We start from the raw sequence: 17,624 nt of genomic DNA, 5'->3' as shown, positions 1-17,624 counted from the left end.
GCCTAACCTTAGATTGGGACCCCTTTGTGAAGAGACCCATTTGAATTACCATGGCTGTAGTACATTAGGAGCTGCATTGTGGCAAGGCCCTTTATCTCCAAACTGGGACAAAGGGAGCTTACTTTATGAGACAGGCCTGAAGAATTTGTGATACAGTATATGCTTAACAACTGTTTAAGTAGGATGGCCTCAGATGTTATCAGTTAGGGTTGGACTCTTAACAATGAGTGCTGTTCCTTATGGTATTGAGTTTTAATTGCTTTATTTGTGTGACTATAGTCAAACACCTAAGTTCAGTGCTTTCTTATTTGCATGAGGAAAAACATGCAATCTGGCCTTGCAAGTCTGTCTCTCTAGAACAGGGGTCAGCAACCCCTGGCATGCAAGGCCATTTTGCTTAGCACACCACCACCAGCCTGAGCTCTAAGCAGCTGCTGCCAGCCAGGGGGCCCAGGCTGCTCCCAGCAGGCGGCTGGGAGGCTGCAAGTCCTGCTGCAAGCAGACCTGGCTCTGTGGGCTGGCTGCAGCCAGGAGGCTGCAAACAGCTGCTCCGGACTCTGGCATGTTGGTGCTCCGGCAACTTCCAAGGTAGACATTGTGTTTTTTTTGGCACCCCGGCCAAAAAACGTTGCCTACTTCTGCTCTAGAAGGTTACCCAAAGTTTGTTCCAACCTTTCTGTAATGGAGAGCAACCACTGTAATTTGAGCTTCAGGGGATTTTAGGGGAAAGTCCAAAATTTAGCATTTCCCTGAAGCCCAGGAAAACTGCTGTTGACTGGAAATGACCTGAAACCACAGAGGACAGGGAGGGTGTGGAAAAAGTAAAACACCCCCAAAACTTACTTGAAACTGGACAAGACAGCAGAGCCCTGGAAATACTGTAGAAGTCCCATGTGTTTCTAGGGGCAGCCAATCAGGTTGTTCGATTCTCTGCTTTGGCAGGGAGTTTAAAAGCCCTGCCCAGAGTAGAGCAGGTAAGTGCCCTCTGCCCTAGGGGCTGTGGGGATAGGCATACTGGGTGTCTGCCCCTGCAGCTGGGCATGGGGCGCAGGGTGCCACCACTGCAGGGGCTTCTGCCTGCAAGGCATGGATCTCCAAAGGCTTGCTCTGCTTTACTGCTACATGGGAGTAGAGGGGAATTCTCCCTCATGCCCCCACCTAAAAATTGTTGTTTAGTAAGTGGTAAGCTTTACTTTTTTTTATAATAGCTGAAAAACAGCCTGTTCAGTGGTAATCAGCCCCATGGCAGGTTCCCTCAGCCAATGAAAGGTATTCATTTGTACCTGTGTGCATTTGGCTGGGCAGGGACACGTCTTGCTGTAGCCTTATTTTGTTTATGCAAGACACAAAAAGTTGAAGGAAGTCCGGTCTCTGGTTTCCTGGTGGAAAATCAAGACACAAATGGATTGAGTGATTTGTCTGTCACTATAAACTGTGGCATAGTCAGGAACTGGACCTAGGTCTTTGAACTCACAGTGTGGTATGTTAGAAACTACAGAGATACTGAAGATGAATAACAGCGTGTAAGATGTCTTGTCCACTGTGGAAGGGAGGGCCAGACAGGACAGGGATTTATTATCTGTATCAGTCTGATTCATGAGGGAATAACAATTCGTAGCTCAGCCCTAGGAAGGAGAGCATGAATTATCTATATAAGTGACCCTTGCTGTTAAGGGAGACAGGCTTGATATGATGCAATATTTTAAAACTCTGTTAAGGATAACTCACTGTCTGACAGCTTTCACTTAGACAGCCAGATACCCTGTGGGTTTGTCTAGACTAGAAATAAAAGTTTCAAAAGCATCCAGGCCCAGTTCTGTAGTACAGCTCAGCTATGTGGGTCAGCGTGTAGAGTAAGAAATGCAAGAATCTGCAGGAATCACACTTTACAAGCATTGTATGCTGCTATTTCTCTGCTGCAAAAGTAAGTCCAGTGTAGACTTATGGCATGTGCATGCCATTGTCACAGCTTTGTATAGATAGATACCTGGACCTTCTTTAAATGAGCTGGCTTCAGTATTAGCAACAGGTTGGCACAGCAGCACAGAGCTCAGCATGAGCTTATATTTATCCTACACCTCAGGCAAGTTTTAGTGTCAGAGCTGTGGCTGCACTGTTACTGGCGCCTGAACCAGCTTGTTTAAAGCCAGTTTGGGTACCTCTACACTTAACCAGCAGCACAGGCCATTCTCAAAAGCTCTTCTATACCAGACATTTGCATCACTTTAACTATGTGTGAACTGGATAGTCACAATAGTACAACCCCCTAGTGTGGATGCTGCTGTGCTGGTATAAACATGCTCTAACCTGGTGTATCTAGTCCCGTGTGCGAAGAGAAAAAGCCTTTCTGTGGAGAAGTCAGTGGCCACATATGGCTTTTATTTTTAAAAATAAATCACATAACTGCTTTTGAGTACTTGATTGTGTCATAGCCTTAATTAATACAACTGTAAACGGAGGTTGAGATACTTAAAAAATCTATTGTTCTAGGACAGTGTTTCCCAACCTTTTTGAGCACAAAGCACACTTACATTAATAAATATTTTCCACAACACACCTGTTAAGGTATTTCCCACCCCCATACTTATGAGCTCATCACCACAGCTCAATTCTGCCGTGCAGCTGTTCAGAGCCTTGCAAACTGTGCGTCCCCCACAGCCAACACGTGCACAAGTCTTTTGTGAATATCTCACTGACGTGGCTTACTCCTTAGTGCTAGGCAGCTGGAGAACTTTCTTTTCATTATTCCAAAATACTCATGGTACACCAGGGAGGCCTTCGCGGCACACCACTGGTTGAAAAACACTGTTCTACGACACTCATATGAACCACAACAAGAGGCATAGACAGACATGACAATTTTCACCCAATCTGGCCCCTGAAAGCACTCTACAAGTGTGACCAAACAGAAGTGCATGGCTGCAAAGTGCTTTAAAAGGGCCCAATCCCACACATGAAGGTTCAGATGAAGATGTTTCAAAACATAGCATCTTCAGTAACTTGTGTCTGTCTGTGTCCCAGCCCTGAAGCTGTTTTCAGAATGGGAGTGGGGAAAGGGAGTAGAGGGGGTTGAGTCTGGGATTTTTTCAGCTGGCGCTGGAGGGTGGGGTGGGTGGAATAGAGCTCCCCAAAATGGTGGGGCTTCAATCCACCAACCCCACCTTCTAGTGCCTGCTGAAAATCCCCCCAAACTGAACGTCCTCCACCTCCTTTTCACCCTCCAATTTTGAAACCAGAGACACCCAGGGAGGAAGGAGGGGTTGTTGCTAGGGGAAACTGGCTTATCTCCAGCAGCAGGATTCCTCAACCACAGTGAATTTCCTTTGGACCCAACAGCGAACTTCTGTTTGGTTCTGGGGGACACTGTAACTCAGACAGCTTCCTGCAAAGCATTATGAATTACAGTGTGGGGCTGTTCTTCTGTCTGAGCCCAAGGTAACACATATGTGGCCTGAGACTCATGGCTGAGGGTAACTTGTAACTAGAGTCAGTGATTGGTCATTTTATTTGAGTTAAACAAAAAGTGAAAACTCACACGCAGACAAGATGGCTGAGTCAGATCCTAAAGGTCTGGAGAAACGATAGCACGGAGACTGATCTGCAAAGAACTTAGAACTGAGAAATTCTGTGCTGGAGAGGGTAGTAGGTAATTGATTAAAGAATGAATAAAGGAGTGACAAAAGCAGACCAATGAGAGTTAATTAACCAAACAAGAGAAAACACTCTTTCAACACACCTATTCTCAAAAAACCCCAGGGGGATTGTAAAGAACACTTGCTGCGCATTGTATAAAGACAATAACTTGGAAAGGATATTTGAACATCTGCTTCTTGTCTCTCACTCCAAGTTACTTGCTTTCTTTCTCTCTAATGAGAAAGCAATACTAAATCTAGCCAGGGTGGGCTTCCTTTGCTTTAAAGGAAATCTCTAAAACTCCATTCATTTCCTTTTTGTACACCAGGAATAGGAGGTAATCCAAGTGAGGGCATAAAGACATGAAACTATTTACTTTAGGTAACTTGCCCATTGACACATTATATGATATAGAACTGCAGGGAAAAGATTCCTAAGTGGGGCAGTCTGATGAGGGGGGGTTCATGTATTTGGTACATGGAGAAGATCTGCTTCTCAGGTTTGGGAGGTAGGGTCAAACTAGCTGCATCTACACGAGACACTGATTGTGCAGTAGCCCAGTACTACTGTGCAGTAGAGTTGTGTGGCAAAAACTGTGATGCGACACTACTGTGCAGTATTATTAGGCTACAGCACAGTGGTGTCACAAAAAGGGGTTTGGCGCTACTGCACAGTAAGTACTAAATGACTGTGCTGTAACAACTGCAGTCGGCATCTCCTGTAGACATGGCCACTATGATTGTGCACTCCGGTAAGGAGGGAAGCTGGATGAAGTACAGATGATCTTAATTTAAGGCTCCTCTCTTTCCTACCAGGGGCTGTAGATCTGACAAGTACATTGAAGTTGGTGGGAAAATTCCCATTGGATCAGATGCTGCTGTTTGGTAGGAGGGGGGGCAGAATGAGCGCCTCTTATTACTCTATTACAGAAGATGCCTTTGAACTGGAATTTTTGGATTTAATGAAGGATCATTACAGGAAAGGCAAATAAGATGAATTAAAACAAATGTAAATTTTAAGGACCTGACACAAATCCTGTTAGAAGTCACAGAAAGATTCCCATTGACCTCAGAGAGACTGTGTTACATCTTAATATTTGTATTATGAGTTAAACAAAAAGTTCCCCCCCGGAACATTTTGCAAATCCAAAATAAAATAACATCCAGTGGATTTTTTGCAGTACTGACAAGGATTCTGAAACCTGTCTCTACAGGAATGAGTTGTATGTAAGTGACATTTCTGAAGACAGAAGCTACAAGAAGATAGGACTAGAAGAGACCTTTGAGCCTGGTCCCCTGTTATTGCAGGCAACCACATCATATACCCCTTTTATAAAACCATCCAAATTCCATCTTAAAACTTCTATAGTGGTTGGCTTTTTTTTGCTCTCATTATTACTGGAGAGCTGTTCCAGAACTTCACTACATTGGTGCTAAGAAAAAAAAAAAGAAAAAAAAAATATATAAAAATTTCCTGCCTAAATTTGTTCATGGCCAGTTCATACCTATTTGCTCTTGTGCCAGCATTGTCCTTTAGCTTAAATAGTTCTTTTCCCTTGGGGGTGTTTATATGTGATCTCTTTACAGAGGAGATGATTGCTGTCTTGTTTTTTTGGAACTAAGCAAGCCAGGTCCTCTTCTAGTCTCTGCTCATATATAACACCCTCCTTTCCTGGGATCAACCTACCAGTCCTTCTTTATACTTGTTCCCATGTGAATTTATCTTTCCTGAATGTGGGTGACCTGAAATATATACAATATACCAGATATGGCCTCGGCAATGTCAGGGCAAGTTCTACCACAGCACCTCAGCAGTTTGTCACAACTCTGAGCTGGAGGAACCATCTGTAGCAGAGCATAGATAGTTCATTTACTTTAGCTAATTGGTCCCTGGCCTTACTGATGAAACTGCAAGCAGTGGTGATTTAATCTAGAAATGTGTCAGTGTGAACTGGACCAAGTAGCTAACTCACTCCATATATATAACTGAACAGTGATTTAATGGTAACCAGTACTTAGTGTCCTAGCTTAGTTTCATACTGGTGAGAGTGAAATGCTCTAAAATCCCATTCTGCCCTCTGTTGTGAGAGACTATTGTAATTCCATGATTCTGATGCCAATGCAGAAGACCAAGACTGTGAGAGGCAGACCACAAGTTCATTGTGTAATAAGCCCATTGATTGCCCCACAGATTGAATTTAAGTAGCTCTTACTGGCTTTTCCATATCTTGGAGAGCTGTGATTTGAGACAAATGAGTTCATACGTTGTGAACAGAGCACACGCTAAATACGACTTGGTATTTAAACAATATGAATATTGCCGTGGTAGATCAGTTTCTACTAATTTGGCTGCTCATTTGTATCAATTCATTTACAACGGTTCCCCAGCCACGGAAGCATTAATATTGGACCCATGCTGCCTTGCATTTGGAATTAATGATGAGACTGAATTTTTAAAAGTAGGCAATATTTTAAAAGTAGGCAGTAAGGGATGCAGTGCAGTAGCCAGTGGAGACACTGGGCTCATAATGTGTGTATCATCTTGTGTGACTCCTATTCAACTGCTATCTGTTTCTAAACTATAATGGCACGTATATATAATTTGATAATGCCTCCACTTGTGCTAGCGAGTGGCACCATGAAAGAAGACCCTGCTTGCTCACTTCTGTTCCATGTATGCCAAATGCTAAAGCAGTGAAGTGGCTGCTATTGGAGAGCTGTTTAGCACATGTCAGCAGCCATGCCTGGGAGGCGTAAGGGGGGCAATAGGTATGTCCTGGGCATGTGTCAAACAGTGGGGACAAGGCACTTTTTTGGTATTTGGTGTTCATGGGCAGGGCATTGTGATAGGGTCTCCTCCTGTCATGGGCATAAGCCAGGGGTTTTCAACCTTTTTTAACAAGTGTACTCCTTCTGTCTCAAAGTTTCAACTCATGTATCCCTTTGTATTTTTTTTCTTGTTTTTAAAGGGTGGGGCAGAGGGGGGCAGATTGAGGCCCCTGCCATGGGGGAGGGAGTGGGGCTGAGGCAGAGGCAGGCGCTACACAGCCAGGGGGAGTGTGGGAAGGAGCCATGAGTGGCTTGTCTGGGGGGGAGGGGCTGCTCCCACCGTTGCACACATCCCACAAAGGCATGGCGGGGCCTGTGCCCCCATATCTGTTCATGGGGTGGGGCCGGGGCTGCACTGGGCTCTTCTCAGCTGGGGCTGGGCTGTACTGTGCTGGGGCAGACGGTGGCAGTGCTGGGAGGGGGGCTACAGTAGGGGCTGCAGCTGGGAGGGGGGCTGAAGTCCCACTCCCAGCACCACCACCGCCTGCCCCAGCACAGCCTGGCACAACCCCCCTGCCAGAAACAACCCAGTGCTGCCCTGGCTCCAGCCTGCCGTGGCAGCCTGCCCTCACCCCACGTGCAGATTCAGGACCACACGTTCCCCCCATGCCCTTCTGAGATGTGTGCAATGGCGGAAGCCAACCCCCCCGCGCACAGCTCAGTCCTGTGCCCTACCCCAGCTGGGCAGCCCCTACCTCTGCCCCAGCCCCACTCCCTCCCCCACCGCTGGGGCCTCTGTCTGCCCTCTTCCCTCACAACAGACTTACCAGCTGGACCCGGCTGCTCTCCATGCTGCCGGGCTGCGCTCCTGGCTACCTGTGTGCTGTGCTTCAGCTGTGCACACGCATGCAGCATTTATCGGCCACATTATTGGCCACATCAGTTCTGTGTACCCCATGACCTTTTTAAGTACCCCTAGGGGTACGCATACCCCCGGTTGGCAACCACTTGTATAGGGTGTCTGTATTGTTTAAATTGGCTTAATGTAGGGCAGAACAAAAGAGATGAGTCTCTGTTACAACTCATGCCCAGAATTCAAAGCTGTCGTGTTTCTTCCTATAGAAGCATGTAAGCCCTGGCTCAGTAGTGTTGTAGGGCATATTTGAGGCCCATCAGGATGGGACTGGCACTGAAAGAATGGCACCTTCTCTCCATTAGATTTTGCTGTGAGTAGTCATAGAGTCCAAAGGACTTCCTCTCCTTGTTTCTCTGGCTAATGCTGTGGAGCCATTGGTTACTCTGACTAGTACTGTGGAGCCAGATGAATGGTATTCTGTTCTGCCCCAACATCAGAACTGTTGAGTGCCCCAGTACCATCTGCATTACTGGTGGCGAGTCTCTGTGAGCTAAATAGGATCCAGCTTGACCCTTCACATTTGTCGGTGGAGTTTGCATTCAGTGGACCGTCAGTGGACGGTCACTCAAAATTCATCTTTTCCCTTGTAAACTGGATATGGATTAATTAGCAGAACTAACAGGAAGCCCGTGATGCCATTGTTACTGAATTCCTGCTCAGAACACAGGCTCTAAAATGGGTTAAGCTGTACGATATCAGAAATAGGAGTGTGGTGGTTTGGCATGTGAATATTTTCATCGGCCTCTCTGGTGTGGGGTGGATTGGGAGAAGGGCTAGGATTAGAGAAAAGAATTTTCAAAATACAACTTCCCTCCTGTTCATGGGGTGTGTGTATTTAAACTTTTCAGTATCTAATGAGCACAACTTTCTTCTTTCTCTTATCTTTTTCCTGGATCTCTTCCTGTCCCCTTCCATGCTCTGTTTCTCTCTCCATCTTTCCAGGGTATCCAGAAAAGAACTAACTTATTGAATGAAAGCATCGGGCCTGTTCTCCAGTACAATAGCCCTTTCTTAGCTGCACTGAGATCAGATTGTTTGTCCCTGGTTGTCTCTTTAAAAGTGCTGCAAACCCATCCCATCCGCCCCATTACAGGAAGACATATCAAGCACTTAACCTTCATTTAAACAGAGGGCTGGGGGCATTTAAAAAGCTGCTATCTTTGGAATGAAGGCTGGGCACTCCCGTTCTTGCAGAACTAATGCTTTGCAAAGTGTCTGTGCACCCTTAAACAGTGCTCATGCAGTCCCCAGAAGGGGAGCAGGTTAGTGAAGAGGAGATGGAGAAACAGATATATATTGCCAGGCTATCTTCAGAGTTGCAAAAGGATTGGGTTGCCCAGTTCTCATTAATTTCCAGATATTGTGTCCAGTCCTGTTAGACAGTTTTGAAAATCTCACTACTTGAGTGTGAGGATCCCATAGCTCATCCCATTACTTCTAGTTGTAAGGGATACTTGCTGGCTAAGTCTCTAGTCACAAATGTTTGAAGTTCGAGTTTTATTGGCTAGTGCTGGCACAGAGGGAGTAGTGGTCAGGGGTTATATGTGCCTGATCTTGTCACCATGAGGCTTGGTGCATCTTTGTGTTATTCTTTTACTATTTCTATGTGGGAATCTCACTTTCTAAATAGGCAATGGTATGAACACCGTGGGTGCGCAGGCAGGGGTGTGCAATTGCTGCTTTTTTCCACTGCATATGCCCCTGCATGTGGGGTTTGAGCAGCTTGTCCTGGGTGGGGAAAGGGAGGCTCCAGCAGTCTTACCTAGGGCTCTGGGGGTCTTCTGGGGCCGCGGCAGCACTGATCTGACCTCACAGAGCCTGGCCAGCAGCCAGAGCATGGCTCTGGATGGCCAGGCTCAGGTACTGGCGGTGTATGCTGTTGCTGCATGTGCCACACTGCTTTTTTTCCCATGGCTTTTTTTGACATGGGGATCTCCTAATGTCAAATTTTGGCACCACGCTGCAAATTAACAATGTGGCAAATGCTTGCACATGCGCCGCATGCGGTTTATGGTGCGTCAGACAGCTTTGAAGGACTGCAAACTGCACATGCATGCTCATCTGGACATGCCCCGTGAGCTGAAGACCACAGGAGGAGATTTTTAATCTTCATGGTTGTGACTCTGCTGGAAAGCAGCTCTTGAACTTTGGTTCTCCTATGGTGGCTGACTCTGTCTAACATCTATCTTGAAAACATACCAGCAAAGCAGAATTGTTGCCTTGTTCATACAAAGCAAAAACCTAAGTTGGCTTCCAGTCAAAATGCCCTGCATATTTTTGGTGCTGTAGAAAAATAATGCATGTTATCAGTATGTTTCTGTTATGGGAATGCCTGGGAGCTCTATATACAGTATAAGCAGATAGCGTAAAAGTCCTTCCCAGTGAGCTGAGTTCCCAGTGTTAGAATCAGAGTGTAATTCCTCACATTAAAGACTGCCTTTCTCCCTGAGTAGTCTCATTGGTTCCAACTGGTAGATGGTACGAATGAACATATGGAAGAAGATCTGGATTTGGCCCCCAGTAAGGAAACATTATCTGGGAGGTGATGCTTCGAGACAGCTGGTTTCTCTAAGACATTGGCTGCAATCCTGTCCCAACTTCCTGAAACAAAGCCTTGTTTTGTGTCCCACATTGCTATAAATCAGTTCTCTCTCTAAATGAATCAGTTGTGTTACACTAGGTGGTTAAGGGGAAATCAGGCCTACTCATAATGTATGAATGAGTAAGACACAAGAGGGGTTTGGTCCCTAGTCAAGTAAGAGCATATCCTTTAATTCTTGTTGCCTGCTTTGACCAAAAGGGCTGAAGATATCTTTGTTTCTATCTTAGGTTAATGGAGACGGCGAAAGAAATGACCAGGGAATCATTACCTATCAAATGCCTTGAAGCAGTTATCCTGGGGATGTATCCTTTACTGTGCAGGTTGTTCCCTTGGAGATAGCCACTTAAAAAACCCTACTGACTATGTGTGCACTTCATGGATGCAACTTGCCAGTGCCAGCTGAAGGTGAGTTGAAGGGGTTTGCAACATATCTGGTATTGATCAATAAATCATTGAATCAGATCACCTTCTCAACAAGGATTTGAATATCTGCCTATTTGCTTTGTGTGATAAAGGACCTTCAGCTGGTATAAATCAACACAGTCATCTCCAGTGCCTACTAGGGTGACTTACACCACCTGAAAGCCTAGATAAAAAACTGTCTGGTTCTGCTACTGCTCTATCCCACAGCTACCCTGGGTGAATTGTTACATGTGAGCCTGTTAAGAGTTGGAAATTCAGTTCTGCTCTATTGAGGTTTCTTTCATGCTTGTCCATTACTGTGGTAGCTGAGTCCTGGTATTTTTTGCCTCTTTTGAGCTGCAGTTGCACTGTGTGCTGAACTTGTTGTGTACATACTGTACTGACGCATTTAAACCACCTTAAAGTGATGTTCTGGTTCTTTTTCAAACCCCAACAGCCAAAAGATATTCTGCTGAGGGTCTCTTCCTAGCACTCTTGTTTTGCCACCAGCAAGTCATCCTGATTTATCCCAAGTTACTGTAATAGTACAAGCAAGGCAGGACTCTGTGAGCTGCCTCCTTCCATCTGCATTTGCCTGGCTCGTCCTCATTGGATGGAAAGCATGTGGCAGAGTATTGAGGGCCTTCAGTGTAAAAAGGTGAGGTAAGATTTTTTTTTTTTTCTTAAGGAAAATGATTGAATGGGCTTGGGAAGGAAGAGTAACCAAACCTTCCCCTTGCCATCAGTCATCCCCGCTATTTAAAAAAAAAAAAAAAAAAAAAAAAAAGGCGCTAATACTCTAGCTAGTGTCTTTCATGCTAGCTCTGCGAGTGAGAGCCAGGCTGTCCTTCCAGTTACATGCAGACAGCCCCCTGGAAACTGAGAAGAGAATTTGGCCTCAAATCTTTAAAATACAATCCTCACTTGCAATGATTTCTTTTGAGATCCAGATACTTTGTCTGACAAGAATCTGCCTTTGCCTGTTGAGCCGGCAAAAAACAGAGTGATCGCAACTGTTGAGAGTGGATCTGGGCACCCATGCAACCTTTCAAGGCTATAATACACTTGTGCTTGGATAAAAGGATCTAAACAGAAAATCAGGATAGGAAAGGAAGGATTGGGCCTAATTCTGATTTTATTTAAGCCAGCTCATTTACACTGCCATGTCTCTGTTACCTTGAGCAGAGTACTACTAGTACAGGATCATGTCTGCAGAGTTTTGTCATTTCCCTCTGGATGGATTCTCTGCTCTTGAACATAAACAGCCTTTTAGCTGGGCTGCAAGCAGGGGATTTTATTTCAGATATCCATTTATGGGACTGAAAAAACCAAAGTTCTGTTCTTCTCACAGTATCTCATATTCTGGTAGGCAGAACAAACAGGGAGAATCAGATCTAATGCTATTCTGGCTCCTTAAAAGTGCTTCCCTGAAGTGCACCAAAAAGAAGAGAGAGATGATATAGTGTGCGGGAGGTTTATCTGTGACAGGCATGTGGGATCTGATCCAAAATCCATTAGTCAGTGCGGGTATTTCTGTGGCTTTGGACCAGGCCCCTGATGTCTCCTGATTTTGGATTTTTGCCCCCAGCATCAACCTTTCTAAGAAGACAGCAGCAAGTGTGGGCCTCTCTCAGTTTGTTTCCAAGGTCAGGCTGTCAGTGGATAAGAGACGCTCCTTTTTCCCCACTCGTCTGAATGTCAAGATGATGTTTTCAAATGCGTCTGAACTACGCATCCCTGAATTTTTTGTGTCGCCCTCCAGTTCACTTCTCTGTCTGTGGAAATAAGATACTGGTTATAAAAACTTCTGCGTGCTGACAAGTTTCACTGTTGCTTGGATACCAGAAAGGCCATAGACCAGCAGAACAGCCCTCTGTGCAAGTCCTCAACCAGAGACTTCTTAGCTCAGAGCAGATTAGTGAGCTGTCATTTTAAACAGGCTGCTTGCTGGCTCACGCCATTAGCTTTACCAAGTGACTTTTTTTTAAATCACTTTTGTAATCTTTTTTTGTGTGCAGAATTAGGTTTTACATAATTTGTTTCATGCTAGATGTGCAAAAGTGCTTGTATGTGGTAATAACTTCAGTGAAGAGTCACTGGTGCCAGCATATGCAGAGAAAGTAGCTGTTAGCACACGTTCACATACATTTGTGAATATGGGATTCCTAGAGAATAGAGCTGTGAAGAGATCTCCTGGTCTGTGCATCTGTCTAATCTGCCTATCAGCTGATACAGCTGCTTCACTGATCCAGGAGTATTTCTCCTAAGATTTTTTTCCTGGTGCCTTGTGCAGTTTATACAGGCTGACCGTATGGAAATCCCAGAAATCTAGGACATCATCTGGGAAATCTGGGACACTGTCCCTCCCCCCGAAATTTCATGAGTTGGCAGGGGTGAGGCTGCATGCCAGGCAAGCAGCGGTGCCTTCTTGCCAACCTGCAAGGTGCTCCACATTGCTTCAACTCCTGACCAGACTGTGTCCCACATCCCTGCATTTCCAGGATGCCCATTATAATTCCCAACAAGTGCCTGGGGCCAGCCTCTGAAATCCAGGACAGTTTTGGCTAAAATGGGACATATGGTCACCTTGGGCACTTTTACATGTGCTCCAGGGATGGAGGGTGGGCAGCGCTTTAATTAGAGCGGCTCTCTGAGAGCCGCTCTAATTAAAGTGCTGCTGCGTCTTGTGTATTAGCATTCCTGTGCTTAAAAATGACAGGAGGGGCACTTGAACTAAAGCTTGTTTGATGAGCTTTAGTTCAAGTGCTCCCATTGCTATTTTTAAGTGCGGGGATGCTGATATACAAGACATGGGGCAGGCAATTATTTCAGGCAGAGGGCCACTTACTGAGTTTTGGCAAGATGTCGAGGGCCACATTGGTAGCCCTGCCCCTTGATGGGTGCACCACCACCCCCTGGTCCCCATCTTATGACCAGAGGTCCCTCCCCTTGACCCTGGAAATACTCCTTTCAGCAAGGGGTTTTGCCATCTTGGAACCAGAAAAATACCAAATTATATTCAAAAATTGAACATCTAGAACATTCATTAATTTGATTAAAAAATATATATTTTTTTGCGTGTGGATATGTAAGGTGTGGGGGGTTATGCGGGGCTGGGCTGGCCTTGTTGCTGGCTTCTGCTGGCTCTCCCTGGGTCCTACTGCCCCTGTCATTTTAAACAGGCAGTCAGGAGCAAATAAATAGAAATTTTCTAAATTTTTTAGGGGTCCCATGGGCCAGATAGAATGGCCTGGTGGGCTGTATCCGGCCCATGGGCCATATTTTGCCCACCCCTGCACAAGATGCAGGAGGTTTCATAGTTTCATAGTTTCTAGGGTCGGAAGGGACCTGAGCGGATCATCTAGTCTGACCCCCTGCCATGGCAGGAAAGAGTACTGGGGTCAAACGACCCCAGCAAGATGTTCATCTAACCTCCTCTTAAACACCCCCAGGGTAGGAGCCTGCACCAGTTCTCTTGGAAGCTGGTTCCAGACCCTAGCCACCCTGACTGTGAAGTAGCGCCTCCTGATATCCAACCTAAATTTACCGTCTGCCAGCTTGTGACCGTTATTCCTGGTCACTCCTGGCGGTGTTCGGGGGAACAGTGACTCCCCCAGTGCCTGCTGATCCCCCCCTGACTAGTGTATAACAGGCCACAAGATTCCCCCTCAGCCTTCTCTTTTGGAGGCTGAACAGATTCAGGTCCCGTAGCCTCTCCTCATAGCCCTGTTGTCCCCTGATCATACGAGTGGCCCTCCTCTGGAAACTCTCCATGCTGTCGACATCCCTCTTGAAGTGTGGCACCCAGAACTGGACGCAGTACTCCAGCTGTGGCCTGACCAGTGCCGCGCATAGAGGGGGAGGATCACCTCTTTGGACCTGCTCGAGATGCATCTGTGGATGCATGCCAAGGTGCGGTTGGTTGGCCTTCCTGACTGCCTCCCCACACTGCCGGCCCATGTTCATCTTGGAGTCAGTGATGACCCCCAGATCCCTTTCCGCCTCCGTGTTGACAAGAGGGGATTTCCCCAACCTGTAGGTATGGTGCCGGTTGTTCCTCCCGAGGTGTATCACCTTGCACTTGTCTGTGTTGAAACCCATCCTATTCTCATCCGCTCACCCTTGTAATCTGTCTAGGTCTGATTGTAGCCTGTTGCATCCTTCCAATGTGCCCATGTCCCCCCACATCTTAGTGTCATCAGCAAATTTGAACAGGGTGCTTTTTACCCCCTCATCCAAATCACTGATGAAGATGTTGAACAGTGCGGGCCCGAGGACTGAGCCGTGCGGAACCCCACTGCCCACATCCTTCCAGGTTGAGAAGGACCCATCCACTACCACCCTCTGGGTGCGGCCCTCCAGCCAGTTGGCAACCCATTTGACTGTGTGGGTGTCTACACCACAGCTCCCCAGTTTCTTAATGAGAATGGGGTGAGAGACAGTGTCAAAAGCCTTCCGGAAGTCCAGGAAGACTATATCCACTGCTACCCCTGCATCTAATGATCTGGTGATCTGATCGTAAAAGGCCACCAGGTTGGTCTGACAGGACCTTCCACTGATGAACCCATGTTGGTTGCCCCTAAGCATGCAGTCCCCTGCTGGCCCCTCCTGGATGTGTGCCAGCATAATTTTCTCGAACAGCTTGCCTAGGATCGAGGTAAGACTAACCGGCCTGTAGTTTTCCGGGTCCTCCTTCCTGCCTTTTTTGAAGATGGGGACCACGTTGGCCCTCTTCCAGTCCTCTGGTACCTCACCAGAGCACCACGAGTGCTCGTAAAGTTGTGCCAGGGGACTTGCAATGACCCCGGCCAGTTCCTTTAGAACTCTAGGGTGGAGATCATCTGGGCCGGCTGACTTGAATACGTCCAACCCCTCCAGAAGCTCCGTAACTCAATCCTCGCTAACCCGTGGCCCAGGTGTGCCCCCCCCGGGGCCCGAGGGGGGCCCAGCAGGGAGGTGGCTGTTCTGGTCCCTACTTAGGAAGACAGAGGCAAAGAAATCGTTAACCATGTTAGCTTTGCCGTCTGGTGTGACGACCAAGTTTCCCATGGCGTCCTGCAAGGGCCCCACATTACCCGGGACCTTCTTTTTATCCCCTACATATTTGAAAAAGGACTTCATATTGTCCTTAATCTGGGAAGCTAGCCCCAGTTCCAACTCTGCCTTGGCCTTCCTAACTACCCCCCTACATCCCCGAGCAACTACAGAATAGTCCTCCCTGGTGATGACCCCTTCCTTCCATTGGGTGTAAGCTTCCTTTTTAGCAAGGAGACATTCCTGGATGCTTTTGGTGAGCCACGGAGGCTTGTGTGCTCTCCTGCTCCCTTTGATCCTTGTTGGGATTACCTTCCTTTGGGCTTGGAGGATCGTCTCCTTAAGGAGCGACCACTCTCCTTGGACACCTGGCTCCCCTCCCCTCTGGGACCTCAGCGCTTCTCCAACTATCCTCCTTAGCTCATTGAAGTCTGCCCTCCTAAAATCTAGGGCTGCTGCCTTACTGCATGCCTTTGCCACCTTGTACTGGATGGTGAATTCCAGCAGGCAATGATCGCTGTTGCCCAGGTGGTCAAGCACCCGCAGCCCCCTCACCAGGTCATCACCCGTGGCCAGCACTAGGTCCAACAAGGCATCCCCCCTGGTGGGGCTGTGCACCTCCTGGGTTAGATGGAGGTCCTGCACTCTGGCCAAGAACCTACGGGAGCGTTCAGACCTGGCTGACTGCTCTTCCCAGCAGATGTCCGGGAAATTCAGGTCCCCCATGACTACCACATCCTTAGCCTTCACTACCTCTGTGAGCTGACCCAAGAATTCCTGGTTAAGCTCTTCTCCCTGGTTGGGAGGTCTGTAGTAGACTCCCACCGTTAAGTCCCTTTCCCCTTGACTGCCTTGTACTCCAAAGCACTTCAGAGTGCCCCTCCCCTGGCTCCTTGCTAATTAACGAGGATGTGTATTCCTCCTTAATATAGAGCGCCACGCCCCCACCCCTCTTTCCTATCCTGTCCCTCCTGTACAGCCTATAGCCCTTGACATTCACCGCCCAATCATGCGTTGCGTCCCACCACGTTTCCGTAATCCCCACTATGTCCAGGCTGGTGTCAGCCAGCAGGAGGGTGAGTTCCTCCTGCTTGCTGCCCATACTACGAGCGTTTGTGTAGAGGCATTTGAGGTTGTTGAAGCACGGTAATTAACTCTAATGCTCTGCTCAGAGGCATCACCCAGTCCAATCCAACTCTTCCCCAACCCTGAGCTAGTGCAGCACGCAGCCTGCTAGCAGCCTACCTGAGCAGTCCTGGGGGGCACCACCACCGCAGAAGGAAGGACCAGGGCCTTCTGCAGCTCAGGATAGCAGCTCGCACCCTGCCTGCAGGTCTGGAACAGTCTGCCAGCGGAGGTGGTTCAAGCACCTACATTGAACACCTTCAAGAGCAAATTGGGCAGGGGGCTGGACTCGATGATCTCCCGAGGTCCCTTCCAGCCCTAATGTCTATGAAATCTATGAACCAAAAAGAAAACAAGGATCAGGCCCCTCACTACTTCTGCCTTCAGCAGACACCTGCTGAAGGCTGAAGTGGCGAGGGGCTGATCCTGAGCCATACAAGTGACATTTTCATCATGTGTACATGTTAATGGTGTCACGTGTACAAGTGCCCTAGGTGTTTGCAAGATGTTTGTTACTGCTGCAGTCCTGGATACCTAGGTTTCCTACCCACTGTACAGCAAAGGATTTACTAGCCTGAACAGGGTAGGCCTTTGATTATCACTGAGTGCCTGTAAGAAAGCTACTTCATTGCTGCAGGGTAGCTGGTATATTATGGCTCAAGAAGTGTGTCATTTCTAATATTGGTAAGCTTGTCTACAGCCCCATTTATTAATAGGAATGTTGTTGGGAGATTTCTTTTCAGTAGCTAGGAGCAGATGATGATCACCTGGTAGATTATGATAAATGCTGTGAAAGTAAGTAAGAGGTATCTTTATCAAGGTCATCTTCCCAGCCCAAAATCACCTAAGAAATCTTTAATCTCAGCTCTGCCCTGAAGGACAACACTTAAAAAGCCTTGCAAGGAGAGGCTGGCCCCTTTTCTCCCTCTCCTCTATTTTAATCTCTGCCTGTATTCAGTGGGAGCCATGGCTGAAATGCACAGCTGTTATCAGTAGAGTAGGAAGAGATGAGCCAGAACTCTATATACAAACAGTTGGAGCAGATCAGGTCCAGATGTGGCTTTTATAGCTGTCTGCTTTCATAATAATGAGCTAGACCAAAACCCAAGATCTAAGCATCCTTGGATTTCTTCTAGGGAACCTG

The 17,624-nt window shown here is 47.2% G+C and overlaps 1 protein-coding gene across 1 annotated transcript in view; it reads left to right on the top strand.

Annotated features, from left to right (window-relative positions):
* VASH2 (vasohibin 2) overlaps positions 1-17,624 on the top strand; it is a 72,773-nt gene that overhangs the window by 24,435 nt on the left and 30,714 nt on the right. Inside the window, exon 5 of the mRNA XM_090049111.1 lies at positions 10,147-10,221. Within this exon, the coding sequence (XP_089905237.1) occupies positions 10,147-10,221 (75 nt within the window). The remainder of the gene's footprint in view (positions 1-10,146; positions 10,222-17,624) is intronic.

Source organism: Crocodylus siamensis, chromosome 1 (assembly GCF_052110815.1).
Source record: "Crocodylus siamensis isolate JL-2025a chromosome 1, ASM5211081v1, whole genome shotgun sequence".
NCBI classification, from domain to species: Eukaryota; Metazoa; Chordata; order Crocodylia; family Crocodylidae; genus Crocodylus; species Crocodylus siamensis.
Note: the sequence above shows the minus strand (reverse complement) of the source record. Positions and strands in the feature narration are given on the sequence as shown.